The sequence below is a fragment of the Tympanuchus pallidicinctus genome, unplaced genomic scaffold (genome assembly GCF_026119805.1).
Source record: "Tympanuchus pallidicinctus isolate F22 unplaced genomic scaffold, pur_lepc_1.0 scaffold1, whole genome shotgun sequence".
Lineage (NCBI taxonomy): Eukaryota > Metazoa > Chordata > Aves > Galliformes > Phasianidae > Tympanuchus > Tympanuchus pallidicinctus.
Window position 1 is genome coordinate 19,738,684 of NW_026294618.1, and position 13,021 is coordinate 19,751,704.

General features: G+C 38.3%; 2 protein-coding genes across 21 annotated transcripts in view; both read left to right on the top strand.

The window, feature by feature from the left end:
• Nucleotides 1-13,021, top strand: part of FBXO25 (F-box protein 25) — a 653,677-nt gene that overhangs the window by 564,321 nt on the left and 76,335 nt on the right. The window lies entirely within an intron of this gene.
• Nucleotides 1-13,021, top strand: part of DLGAP2 (DLG associated protein 2) — a 451,834-nt gene that overhangs the window by 355,065 nt on the left and 83,748 nt on the right. For all 20 annotated transcript variants that reach the window (XM_052697261.1, XM_052697288.1, XM_052697313.1 and 17 more), the window contains one exon: nt 6,969-8,038. In XM_052697261.1, coding sequence (XP_052553221.1) covers nt 6,969-8,038 — 1,070 coding nt within the window. The remainder of the gene's footprint in view (nt 1-6,968; nt 8,039-13,021) is intronic.

Sequence of the window (13,021 nt, forward strand, 5' to 3'; positions counted from 1 at the left end):
TACCATCAAATATTTGTTCCACCTGCAGTTATCTGCGTCAGTGCTCAAAACTCCAAATGCACTAAATAAATGGCATCACTCCATATGCTCCTTACTTCTCCCTTTGGGTTTTCTGACTTTGCTCCAAATTAGTATGTTCTGGTCACTGATGCTGTTTTAGGAATAGAATTTGCATGTCCATTTTTATCTAACACAGGAGTTATAAAAAACATCTTATCCTTGGACATTATTCATCATGTGGTTCCACTGAATTAGTTTGGGCTGTCAAATCATTTTCCATTTTTTAGCATTAGACATGTGCTTCAGATCACCTACCTTTAGATATTTATGATGTAGTTTTCTGCATTGGAACCTGTCATCTGCAGCTTTCCTTGTAGTCAGCAGAGATAAATATGTATTTGAAGGATGGCACTCATCTGACATTTTTGAGGCGTATACTTCAGACTGAGATGAATCATGCTGGTTTATCACATTCCAAAATAAATAGCCCATGCTATTCCTGAAATCATATCTGTTTTTTGGTTGGAAAAGTCTGACTTACATTGTCTGAAACTACAATGGCGGCAGTTTTACTTTGGACTGATAACCTCCTTGATTTCTTTTAGGTCTACTGGTATAAGCACTGCCATGTGTGCCTATCATAAAGAGCACTCAAGATACTGAGTAGACAGGCATTTCTTTTTCAGGCTTGTGTCAGGTGCTTAAGTGTCAGAAAGAGACAGGAATTCAAATAGAGCCCATGACTGTGTTTGTTTGATAGCCCAAGGCTAATCTTGGGCTATCAAACAAACCTTGGGCATTCTGGTGCTTGGCTTTATGCCCTCAGAACTGCCTGCTTCTCTCCTTGAGCGCACAGAGAGATTGGCTGCATTGACAACCTTGTTGTGATAGCCCTGATAGAGCTGATTATCTATTTTTGAGGAAATGCTACCCCTCAAACTTCAATATTTCAAGTAAAAAGCCTGAGGTGTTAGATGGAAATTTGTAGATAGGTAGTGCTGCAGTGCAAATGCATCAAGTCAGTGTAACAGAAAATACAAGCCTTCTTCAAAAGCTGGAAGTTAAAGTCAGGTAATCACCCAATCTCTCCATTTTAATGTAAGTTTTGTATAAAGTATTGTGTTACACAGGTTAGAAATCTCTTGAGATCAGAATAGCAGGGTAAGGTGCTCCAGATTTTCTTCCTTGCACTTGACAGGTCAGTCAGTCTTCTCAATTTCTGAAGATGTTTCTTTTCAAGGTTAGAATAAAGCCAAGAGAAATGTCACAAGGTAATGAGGATACAGAACTGGTTACTGCAGTCCCTGGACAGACAAACCTCCAGCAAAAACATTTCATGTATGCATTTGTAATATCTAAGATATACTTAACTGATTAATTTACTTGCATTCATTACATTCAATATTTATATTAGCTATAGGCTAGGCTGCGAAGGTATTTTTTCTTAATACACTGAAGTACTAATTAATCTGCATGGTGCAGCTGTATGGTTTTATATACCACATCTTTTCCAGAACTAGATTAGGTATTCCTTTTCACGTTGTGTTTTATTTGTTACACCATCCAAATGAACTGCTTCTACTCCAGTAAAAATGGCAAAAATGTTTCAGATGGGTAAGCAGCTTATGAAGAGGCTTAGAAGCTTAAAGCAATTTAAACTAATTTTGAAATAAAAAGGAGTATTTTGCAGAGAAATAAATCAAAAAAAGCAAAAAATAAGGCACCAATTAGTATTTCCAGGTATTAATATTCTGCTCCTGAAGCTTTCTTTCAGTGCATAACAGATTAAAAGATTTATACAAAAAATAATTTGTGCAAAAATGCACTTGTTTTGAATGTCAGAGATTTCCAATACTTTTCCATTGATTCCCTTTAGCAAACAACAGTGTTCCAGGAACTCAGAGATGCGCAACCTGGATTTTTTATTGTTTAAAGCTTTTTGACCCTTTTATCATAGCACATTCATATTCAGTCTAATTCATTTCAAACAATATTTTTGGTCATTGCACCTCGCTTTTTCCCCTTGATACTGACTGACACAAGGAAGAAGCTTGAATGCTTTAAAAACTGTGACCAGACCCTGAAGACAGGGAAACTAACATCTGCTTGGAATATGAGAGCAACTGTTTTAGCATCAGAAAGTACAGAAGAATAACCAGGAAAAAAAAGAAAAAGAAAAAAGCAGAAAAGTACAGAGCATACCAGAGAGAGAACTGCAGTAGGTAGGAAAGGATGCAGGAGTCCTTGTGTCTATCAAGGTTAAATGTTGACTTATATCAGTGCAGTAGGTTCTGGAAATAAGAACTTTTACAGAGACTTTCAGGATTGTTGAATTACCAGATTCTCCCTGATTTACCGGTCTGATTTACCAGTCTAGGTCCCACATAGTCTTTATGTGCTGGCCAAATATCCACTGAAGACAGTAAAAGATTCCATTTAGCTTTGAAAGAAGCTAAAAAAGGAAGGCATTGCTGTACCCACCTGTATTGTCTTTCTGATTCCATTCATCTGTCCACATGGGGTTATATTTGCTTGTTCTTCTGGTTCTCATCACTAATTTGCTTCTGACATTGGCACTTTCTCTAAGAGACTAGATATTAGTACTCTCAATTACTTTGATATTTTTAGAGTATTACTGGATTAGCTATTTTTTTTATACAAAATTTTCTGATCTTAACTTTCTCTTTAAACATTTCAGGAGGGGAAAAAAAAACAAAACAACATGGATATCATGGTGTTTCAAGTTTTTCAAGTGTTTCAGCTGAGCTGTGGGCATTGACCATAGGCACATTTCTAGCCCCCTCTAAATGCTTCAAAAGCATGTTAACTTAATTGAATTTCAAGCTAGCACATTTTTCTTTGTATTTCTGGCAGGCTAAGAGCTAGCACATGGTCAATTACACTCTGGTCTGCTATCATATAGTAATTCGATCAGCCATAGCTCAACTGTTTCATTGAGCCCTGAAACAGACCTTCCAAAAATCTTGAATGAATAGTGCAAAGCAAGGGTGCCTTGACAAATATGTCTTTAATAAGACAAAATTTCTGAAAATTTTGTGTTAGCTTGTAAGAAAAAGCAGTGGTGCCTTTGACATTGAACAGGTTCCCGAGCAGAACCCAAATTTAGAAGATACACATGTAAAGTAATATGGAACTTTATTCAGTATCAGCTTCTTCATCACTGACATCGATGACTCATCTATGACATCGATGCTCAAGTGCACCCTCAGCAAGATTTCCGGTGACAACAAACTGAATGGTGCAGTTGACACATTAGAAAGAAGGGATGCCATCCAGAGAGGTCAGCAGACTTGAAAGGTGAGCCCATGTGAACTTAATGAGGTTCAACATAGCAAAATGCAAGGTTTTGCACTTGGGCTGGAGAAATCACCAATATGTATACAGACTGGAAGAAGAACTGCTTGAGAGCAGCCCTGCAGAGAAGGACCTGGGGGATGAAAAACTTATCATGAGCCAGCAGTGTGTGGTTGCAGCTCAGAAAGCAAACAGTATCCGGGGCTCCATCAGAAGAGGGGTGGTCAGCAGGGACAAGCAGGTGATTGTACCCCTTTACTTTGTTCTCCTGAGACCCTATCTGGAGTACTGCATCCAGGCCTGGAGCCCCCAGTACAGGAAAGATGTAGAGTTGCTGATGAGGGTCCAGAGGAAGGTCACAAAGATGATCAGGGTGCTGGAGCACCTCTCCTACAAAGACAGGCTGAGGGAGCTGGACTTGTTCAGCCTGGAGAAAAGAAGGCTGCAAGGAGACCTCATTGCAGTCTTACAGTATTTAAAAGGGGATTATAAGCAGGAGGGAAATCAACTTTTTACAAGGGTAGACAATGTCAGGACAAAGGGGGAATGGTTTTAAGCTCAGAGAGGGAAGGTTTAGATGATTGGATGCCAGGGAAAGTTCTTTACAGAGAAAGTGGTGAGGTGCTGGAACAGGCTGCCCGGAGTGGTTGTGGGTGCTCCATCCCTGGAGGTGTTCAAGACTAGGTTGGATGGGGCCCTGGGCAGCCTGGTCTGTACCAGATCTGGAGGTCGGTGGCCCTGCCTGTGGCAGAGGGTTGGAACTTGTGATCCTTGGAGACCCTTCCAACCCAAACCATTCTATGATATTCTCCCTGGCAGATTAAAATGGGAAAATTACTTTTAGAAAATGCCCCTTTTTTATTTCAGTTTTTGATTATGCTTATTAAATACCTATAGCAGTTTTTAGCTGCTGTGTTTAAAAAAAAAAAAAAAAAAAAAAAAAAAGAAAGCACCAGAAATTGTCTGAGGCATATACAATGACATAATCACATGTCTATAGAAGCAACATACAGAAAAATGTATTTTTTCTATAGTTAATTACTTTGAGCTTGAATGATAGGAAGCCATGCAGAATTAAAAAGGTGCTGTTACATTGCTTACTGCAGGCCAGCAAATCAGGCTGTCTCATATTATATATATATAAGGATATATCAGGATGAAAATGTTGAAGCTTTCTGAGCTGTGTCATATGGTGTACGAGGGCAAAAGAAATCACCAAGAACTGGCAGTTCTGTTCCACGGAACGTGTTTAAATGAGATCCTTCTTGTTGGCTCTTTTTTTTCTTTTGCATTCTTTCTTTTTTTGTTATTCTCTTCAGGCTTTTTGGTGTTTTTTGTTTGTTTGCTTGTTTGTTTTGTTTTGAAATGCATTGGCAATTCGTAGTGCAGGAGTTACCTTCTTTCACAGATGTTCGAGATATTAATTAAAAGTCTTTGGGAGGCCTTTTGCTGTTGTGTCTCAGATTGATGGAGAAGTTTCCTTCCACCTCCCTTTGACTCATACAACTATGAAATGAAAACTAGCAAATCCATGGCCCTTTTGGAAAACATTGCTTCTGTTCCACTTCCCTTTCCTGCAAAAAGAGAACAGTGAGAAGAGAGCCTTCTGTGTCTCATGAGATTGTAAAAACTAATGCAGTAATTTCTGTCAAGTGCTTTGGAACCCCTTTACAAGAAGCACAGTCTAAGTTCAACATGTGAACCGCTATTATTCCCTTGATAATAATGTTTGGTAATATGTTGGGTTAAGTACCATTAATTACAATGCTACTTATGTGGCTTAATCTCAATACACTGTTATAATTTACTGCTTTGTCTATATATAGCTGAACTTTTAATTGGATAATCAAAATTATTTTATTTCCTTCTTGTAACTTCATTTATGAGGGAAATTATAAGCTAAAGAGTACAACAGATTGAGTAATGAACAGTAATAAATTTTTATTTTACTGTGAAAAGCCAAAAAAAATTAAAAATAAAATGTTATAAAAACAAAATAGAAGCAGAAAAGGGTATATACACACAAGTATCAGTTTCATGCCATGATAAAAACTAGAGGTAACTTTAGGACACAAGACCATCTTTGATTTTAGTGCAGCAGCGCTGCACCCAAGATGAATATTTTATTATCTATTAGTTTAATTCTACATTAATTTTAAAACATGATGTGGAGCTCTATTGAAGTTAAGATGTAATAAAATTAACTAAGCATCTACTACTATAGGAAATTTTGAGCATTGGTTTATAAGATTGCTGATGCTAAAGACTTGCAACAAGTTGCTTTCTCTATTGAAGGTATTACAACATTTATTAATTGGAAAAAGGCAGATATTAATTGGTTTCAGGACAATATGCAAGTATTGAGTTTTCACCAGCAGTGGGAATACGATTTTGACATAGACGCCTCTCAAAGTGCTCTGCTTACTGTGACATCTCCAGGAGGCTGACGTTCAGTGTCAGGTTATGTTGCTATATGTAATAAGTGCGTATTGTCTGACTTCCATTTTGGACCAGGCCTTCAATTTCTTTGTGTCAGGCACTTGTGCAAGTTGACTTAGAATTTTTAGAGCATATTTGCAGAAAGACTGTGCTAAATGGGTTGTAAGCATAAACACTTATGTATCTGTCTGATCCTGTGAAGAACTGTCATGAATCCTATATCTTTATCTGATTTTGAATTATTGTTTAAATAAGCTGAAATTGAAGAAGGCAACTGATTTTTTTGTTTGTTTGTAGCATTTGACAGCTGCAAGAAATTGCATGAAAGAAAAGAATATCAAAGGCTTGAGTATCAAAATCTTCACTTACAAGCTACATTTATTGAGTAATCATGCTTGTTTAATAACCACAGCTTAAAGCACATGACCCATAGGAACAAATAATTGTGTATAATAACCTGTAGCTTCTACCTAACAATATTTGTTCTATCTGGAATTACGTAGAGTTTTAGAATAAATATTTAGTAATTTGGACATCAGAGGAAAAAATGGCCTAATAGAGAAGATAGTATGTATACGGAAGTAATGGTAACAGATCTGGACCAGTGATAACAGATGTTCCAATAGTATGAAATGCTTATTCGTAAAACATTTAATGATACAAAAATTAAGCTTGATTTCAGCATGTTCATATTCTTCTTCTTTGCGCTTTTTCTTTGTGTTTATGAACAGTGAAATTGAGATCCTGAAGATGAGATTCATTTAAGAAAATGAAATTGAGTGTAATAAGAAAATGACTTTATCTTTAGATTGAGATATCCAACTGAGAAACCCCAGAAATAGAAACGAGACCCGTGTAGTTTAAATGACTAGCCACAAAGCGTGACATATGAATTCCAAATATCAAATAATAAACCGAATACTTGAATGTATCTGTTAAATGTATTTGAGAAAATTTGCATAATGAATAACTTCATAAAATTGTAGAGCTGCTGGCAGACAATTTTGCAAACAGGAAGGAAGCTGCATTTACCTCATAAATTGCTTGCAGTGAATAATGTTAATGTTTTGAAATGGTGAATGAAATTTCCTGAACAATGGAACTTTCCATCCAGTTTATAGAGAAAAATAGTTTAGTTTTTCAGTATGCTTGGATTTTTCAGGTTAATCCTTTAATCAGACAGATAACATGGGTTCTCTGTGTTTTCCTGACAGACCAGCAGTACTCATGGTCGCCTTCTCACCACTTCAATGAAGAAAGATATTCTCCTGCTTCGAGGAATATGAAAGGATTATCTGGCAGTCGCAACCAACCACAGTTATGTTCAGCTCATACTTGTGGCTTAGCATCCCCTGAAGATTGTGAACACTCCCACGACCATATTCACCATGGGCAGGAACCAAGGCAATCGTATCTTCTCAGCCCCACGGAGAGTTGCCCGATGGACCACCATCGTTGCTCGCCACGCAGCTCCATTCATTCTGAATGCATGATGATGCCCATGGTAATGGGCGATCACATGTCAAGTAGCACTTTCCCCAGAATGCACTACAGCTCACATTACGACACAAGAGACGACTGCGCCATGTCTCACGGTAACCCTAAGATTAACCGCATTCCTGCAAACCTTTTGGACCAGTTTGAAAAACAACTTCCTCTTCACCGGGATGGGTTTCACACTTTACAGTACCAGAGGACCTCAACAGCTGCAGAACAGCGCAGTGAGAGCCCAGGAAGAATACGCCATCTCGTTCATTCAGTCCAGAAACTTTTTACTAAATCTCATTCTCTGGAAGGATCATCCAAGGGCAATGTCAATGGAACAAAGGGAGACAGTCGAGGGGACGATCATCATCATGGGCACCATTCCAAGCATAGCAAAAGGAGTAAAAGTAAGGAGCGAAAACCAGAAACCAAGCATAAATCTGGAATGAGCAGTTGGTGGAGCTCTGATGACAATTTGGACAGTGATAGCACTTATCGAACCCCTAGTGTGGTAAATAGGCACCATGCAGATCATATATCCCATTGCTACCCTGAGGCGCTCCAGGGACATTTTGGGGATCTGTCATTGAAGACTTCCAAAAGTAACAATGACGTGAAATGTTCAGCTTGTGAAGGGCTAGCAATGACCCCTGATAGTAAATATATGAAAAGGAGTTCTTGGTCCACACTTACAGTAAGTCAGGCTAAAGAAGCTTATCGCAAATCATCACTGAACTTAGATAAGCCTCTGGTTCATCAGGAAATCAAACCTTCCTTGAGGCCATGCCATTACCTTCAGGTAAGAAGATTTTCTTAACATTTGTAATGGGAAAAGCAACACAGATGATGCATAGTTGTGAAAATGCAGAAGTCATGTGTATATCTCTCTGATGATCATCTGTGTCTCACCTAATGCAAATGTTCCATTACAGTGAGAAAACTCTTGCTTTATTCTTTTCCTGTAGGGAATAGACTAAATAAATAAATACAGGAGATGTGATATAAATTAGTTTAAGATCAGGAAATTTGTTGCAATCTTCAGAGTTCGTGCTGCACATCCCAATTAAAATCCATAGCTCAGACTGAAAAAGAGGCAGTTCTCCCAGCAGTCTGGAGCTAGAAATAATGTGTCAAGTACAACTGTAAATGAGTGATTTTAAAAGCAGGTGGTGTGGAATCCTATTTTTGTGTTAATTTATTCCTTTCGCCAGGTTGTTTAAGTAACAAGAGAATACATTTACTGGCATACTCAATTGCTTTGTCTTGATGATGATTACTCACAAAGTTCCTTTTAGTGACTAGGTCAATCAAAATCATATTGAGCTGAGCTTCTTTTGAAATCATACTATAAGCTATGCTTGTTAATAATTACAGGAATGCCTTGAGAAGATAGGTATTTCAGTCCTAGTACTCAGACTATTTGTGATGTTCCCCACTCTTGTTTTCTCTAGAGCTCTCACTTTCTCCTAGATTTAAACTCTTAATGTGTTGCTTGCTGCCATTTGCTGCCTCAGAATCATGCAGATGTAACCATTTATGGTGCTGCACAATGATCTGAATCCTGAATTGATAAGGGTTTAAAAAATAGTTCCAAAATATTTCTTTTTTGGACATTTACACCACTTACATGGTGTAGGTACAGCAAAGTGCCATGAAAGTATGATTAGCACCTCAGGGCATACAGAGAACTGCAGTGGGAGCTGTGCAGAAAGAGGGAACAGCTGGGGGGGAACTTCTTTAGCTGTCATTGCCACTGGAAAAAACACATTATACAAATATTCCCCCTGGTAGTTTTACCAAGTACAGCCTGCAAAGCCAAAGTTGTTCTGAGTATCTTCTTTTTAATTTCTTTTTAATGAACTTTCTCCAGAATTTAACTGGCTCTCACATTAACACGGGCAAATCTTCACTCCAGATTTATGTATTTAGAGATCTCCAGTTCCTATGGGCTCTGCAAAAGCCAACAGACACAGACTGCTGCCTACTTCTGTGTGGAACTCTCTTCCCTCTGAGCAATGGGGGACCAATCTTACTGAGTCACACTTGAAGGGACAGATCTTTTCAAATACGTATGCAGCCATCCAGGATCAATCTTCCTACTTAAAGAGGGAAAGTTTGTCATCGAAGAGAAAGGAAAATAAATAAGTTGCAACCCTCATAACATTTCAGTGCAAATTGATTCCCATTAAGGCTGACAGCTGTAATATTGTTTCATATCCAAGTCCAGTTCTCATGCATGTAAAATGACCTGCCCAGCCCTGCCCTGCCCTGGAAGTTTTAAACCAGTTCAATGAGCCAGAACTGGAAGCGTATCTTGTACAGAGACCTCCACTTCTGTCTGTGTTATAAAACCAAGGATGTGGATCTTACATTATGAAGAAATGTAGATTTTGCTGGCTTTTTCCTTAGTGTGATATCCTTATACTTCCACTCATAGAACTCTACATCTTCTGCATCTTTGTTGGGTTTCTTGATTTCCTTTTCATCATGTTTCAAGTCAAACAATTATGTGATTTTATGTTTCCTTATTTGTTTGGTTGGGTTTTTTATTATTTCACTCTTACAACACAATTTCTCCTTGCAGAAGCCACTATTTTTTACACGAACCCTGCCCTTATTTCCATCCTTTATCACCATCCTCAAGTGAATGTGAAACACAGAGCTCAAACATTAACTTCATTACTACTAAGCTTTGGGTCAAGCCCAGTGGCAGGCCTAGGGAACAGGAAAATATTTTTTTACTTTTTTTTTTTTTCCCAGAATTCTTTGTTTTATGCTTTTGGTGAATCAGGGATAACTGCTAGAAAGAAGTTTCATCCAGCAATTAGAAAGGTTCATCAACTGATAGGTCCATCCAATTTAAAATCTGGGAGATATGAATTTAGATTTTTGCTATACCAGAGACTTCCTCTGTGATCTTTGGCTTTAAGCTTCTTTTAAAATGGGATGCTAACCATTCTGTAATTCACAGAGATGCTATAGTGTCAATCCGTCTAGACTTAAAGGCTCAGTTACTATAATAAACAATTTATAGCTGTGTCTAAAGCAATAATACAAGGAATTATATGTCATGAATTTTCACTGTGAAATTTTCAATTAAAATATATGTTTGTAGAATCTCATTCAGTGCGTTGATATCTTTCAGATTGATTGGCTTGCTTATTCACTAGCCCAAGGTCAGCAAACAAATGAAGGGACCCCATTCTGTCAGTGTCCTAGCTAAATGCAAGGGCTTGAAACTTCTCTGTTAAAGGATGCTGCACTGTCACAATGTAATCATTAAGACCAGAGATATAAATCCCATCATTAGCTCTGCCGTGAACTTTCTCTCTGACCCAGGAAATGTAATTTGTTAATCAGCACAGATTTCAATGAATCTGTCTGCAAAACCGGGGAAGGATATTTAACTTTTCTTATAGCAGTGAAAAAAGCATCAGTAAATAATGACTGGATGAAAACAATCACCAGGTTGAGAAATTGAGGAAGGTAGAGAAAGGTCTCAGGATCCCTAGCCAGAAGAGTTTCCTACAGCGCTCTACAATATCTGGAAATGAGAATGTTCTAGGGATTATGAAGTTCATTGTGCAGCAGTGGTTTCCCTGAGGTACATAAGTGTGCAGTTAAGCATGAAGCCCCCAGCTATTTGTTAGATCCTTGTGTTTATAGAATTACAGCACATGACATTAAAAGATGTTTCTCCTTAGTGATGCCAACTGGATCTGAGTCATTTTTCTATCCAGTGGTCTTAGTTTTTCTTTCAATATCGTCAATGAAATATTACTACTTGTGTTTTACACTGGAGAATTTTGGCAAACATTGTTTTTAGCTGGAAGTGCACGGCGTTTTCTTAGACCTGTACTTGAAACCACCTTCTGTCTGTCTTGCTCTGAGCTTCCATTTTCTCTTCCATAGTAATTACTGAGTTGTAATTTCCTTAAAACCAAACCTTCAAAGGATTAAGAAGGGAAATTGCTTTCTAAGAAGTGAGCTTCTATCGTATTCACAGATGATTAAAAACAGGAGAAAAGAGGTGATAAAAGCATCTGTGTATTATATGCTTGAGTCATGTCCTAGACCAGAAAGGAGGCATTTCTTTAACCTGTTAAAGTTCCAAGCTAGCCTTTGGCTCTCTCATAGGGCTTCTCACATTCCTGCTCTCCCACACACCTTGTAGCTGGAGGGTTCCTGCTCAGGCAGTGTTCAAGTCAGGGGTGGTTCGTATGATCATATATATGGTCATACTGTTCTCCATGCCACCTAGACCATTTACCTTATTTCAGCATGGCTGGAATTGCCCTAAAATGGCCAGTTTCAGAGAACAAAATTAGTAGGCATAAAACTGTATGAAGCTGATTGTTGTTGTGATCTACAACTTCATTACCAGACCAGATTTGTATCACTCCTGATACCATGCAGACTGGAGAAGGGAGCAGGGATGAGTGGGAGTACCTTTGAGCTCCAGCTAGCTGTTAAACCACCTTAGCTGTAACGTGAACCCGGACCAGCTAGCTAGCACAGCAGTCAGTTCAAGAGCAGAGAGCAGTCATTTTGTAACGGAATACTGATAGCATTTATTAAAATCTTGTGAATGATTAGCAAGTTTTACTTATAGGCCTTCAATTTCAGTTTCTAATGCAGACAAACTGAGCTACAAATGCATTTTTTGTGCACCAAACGTTTTTGTCATCTCTCTCCGTAGGCAGAATAATCCATGGAGATCACACACATATTTTAAGTGTACTTTTGTGTAGCTTTAACTGTAGTGGCTGTTACTGCTCTCCATATCATTTTAATTTTAATGTAAAATATGTAAAGAAAAAAGATAGATGAATTTTGAGAGTTCTTTTATCTTCATTGGTTGGTTTTGCTAATTAGGTTCAACGCATACATAGTGCAATGATGGATTAATTTTAACTTGACATGAGTGAGAAGCAAAGATTTTCAACAAGAAGAAAAAAAAAGTGTATGAACTAGATAGCTGTACAAAACTTATGAATACAGAAGTGTGCCTCATAGTTTCCAGGGCTGAAATACCTGTGAGTGTTAGTTAAAGAAAACTGATTCCTACAGTAAAGCCAAAACACAGCCAAAAGCATAGCAGTTACCATCTCTGAAGTTCTGGAGCACGGTGCTGCCTGTTCCTGATTAATATTCCTCCCTCAGCCATTCAGCAGCCTGTGAAGCAGCAAGCAATCAAGGTAAACATACCACAAGGTACAGTGAATGAGTCAGCAGTGAAAAAGAAAATAGCATGTTGTTCTAAAAATGGCTTCAGCCCACTCCTGTCTTCCTACTGCATTTAAGAACGAGCGTCATCCATTACAGCACTGGCACTGCTAAGCTTGTGGGTAATAATGTCAGCTGTGTACTCCACAGAATGAAAGAGAAACTCAAGAGTTGGTCTCTTAAAAAAGAAAAAGGAAAAAAAAAAACAACCACAGTGGTTTCAACAAGGCTCTTTGCTGGTTTAAACTATACTTGTATGGAGAAGAGTTTTGAGGACAAGCCAATGGAGTAATATGCATTAAGCTCTCAGTTGCATTTTTCCACGAACTCATCTATGGACAAGGCATAGTTCCACAAACTCAATTGCTGCCCTGGAAAGGCATGTGCTGCACAGCATTCCTCCCCTGGTGTGCGAGGATGGGTTTGAACCCAAAGACATTTCTCAGCGCTTCATTTTTGAAATGCTGAGAAATGAGATTGTGTCTGTTGGTCCAACATAACACCCATATATGAGCTACAAAAATGACATCCAGTACTCCACCAGCCAAAGCTAGCA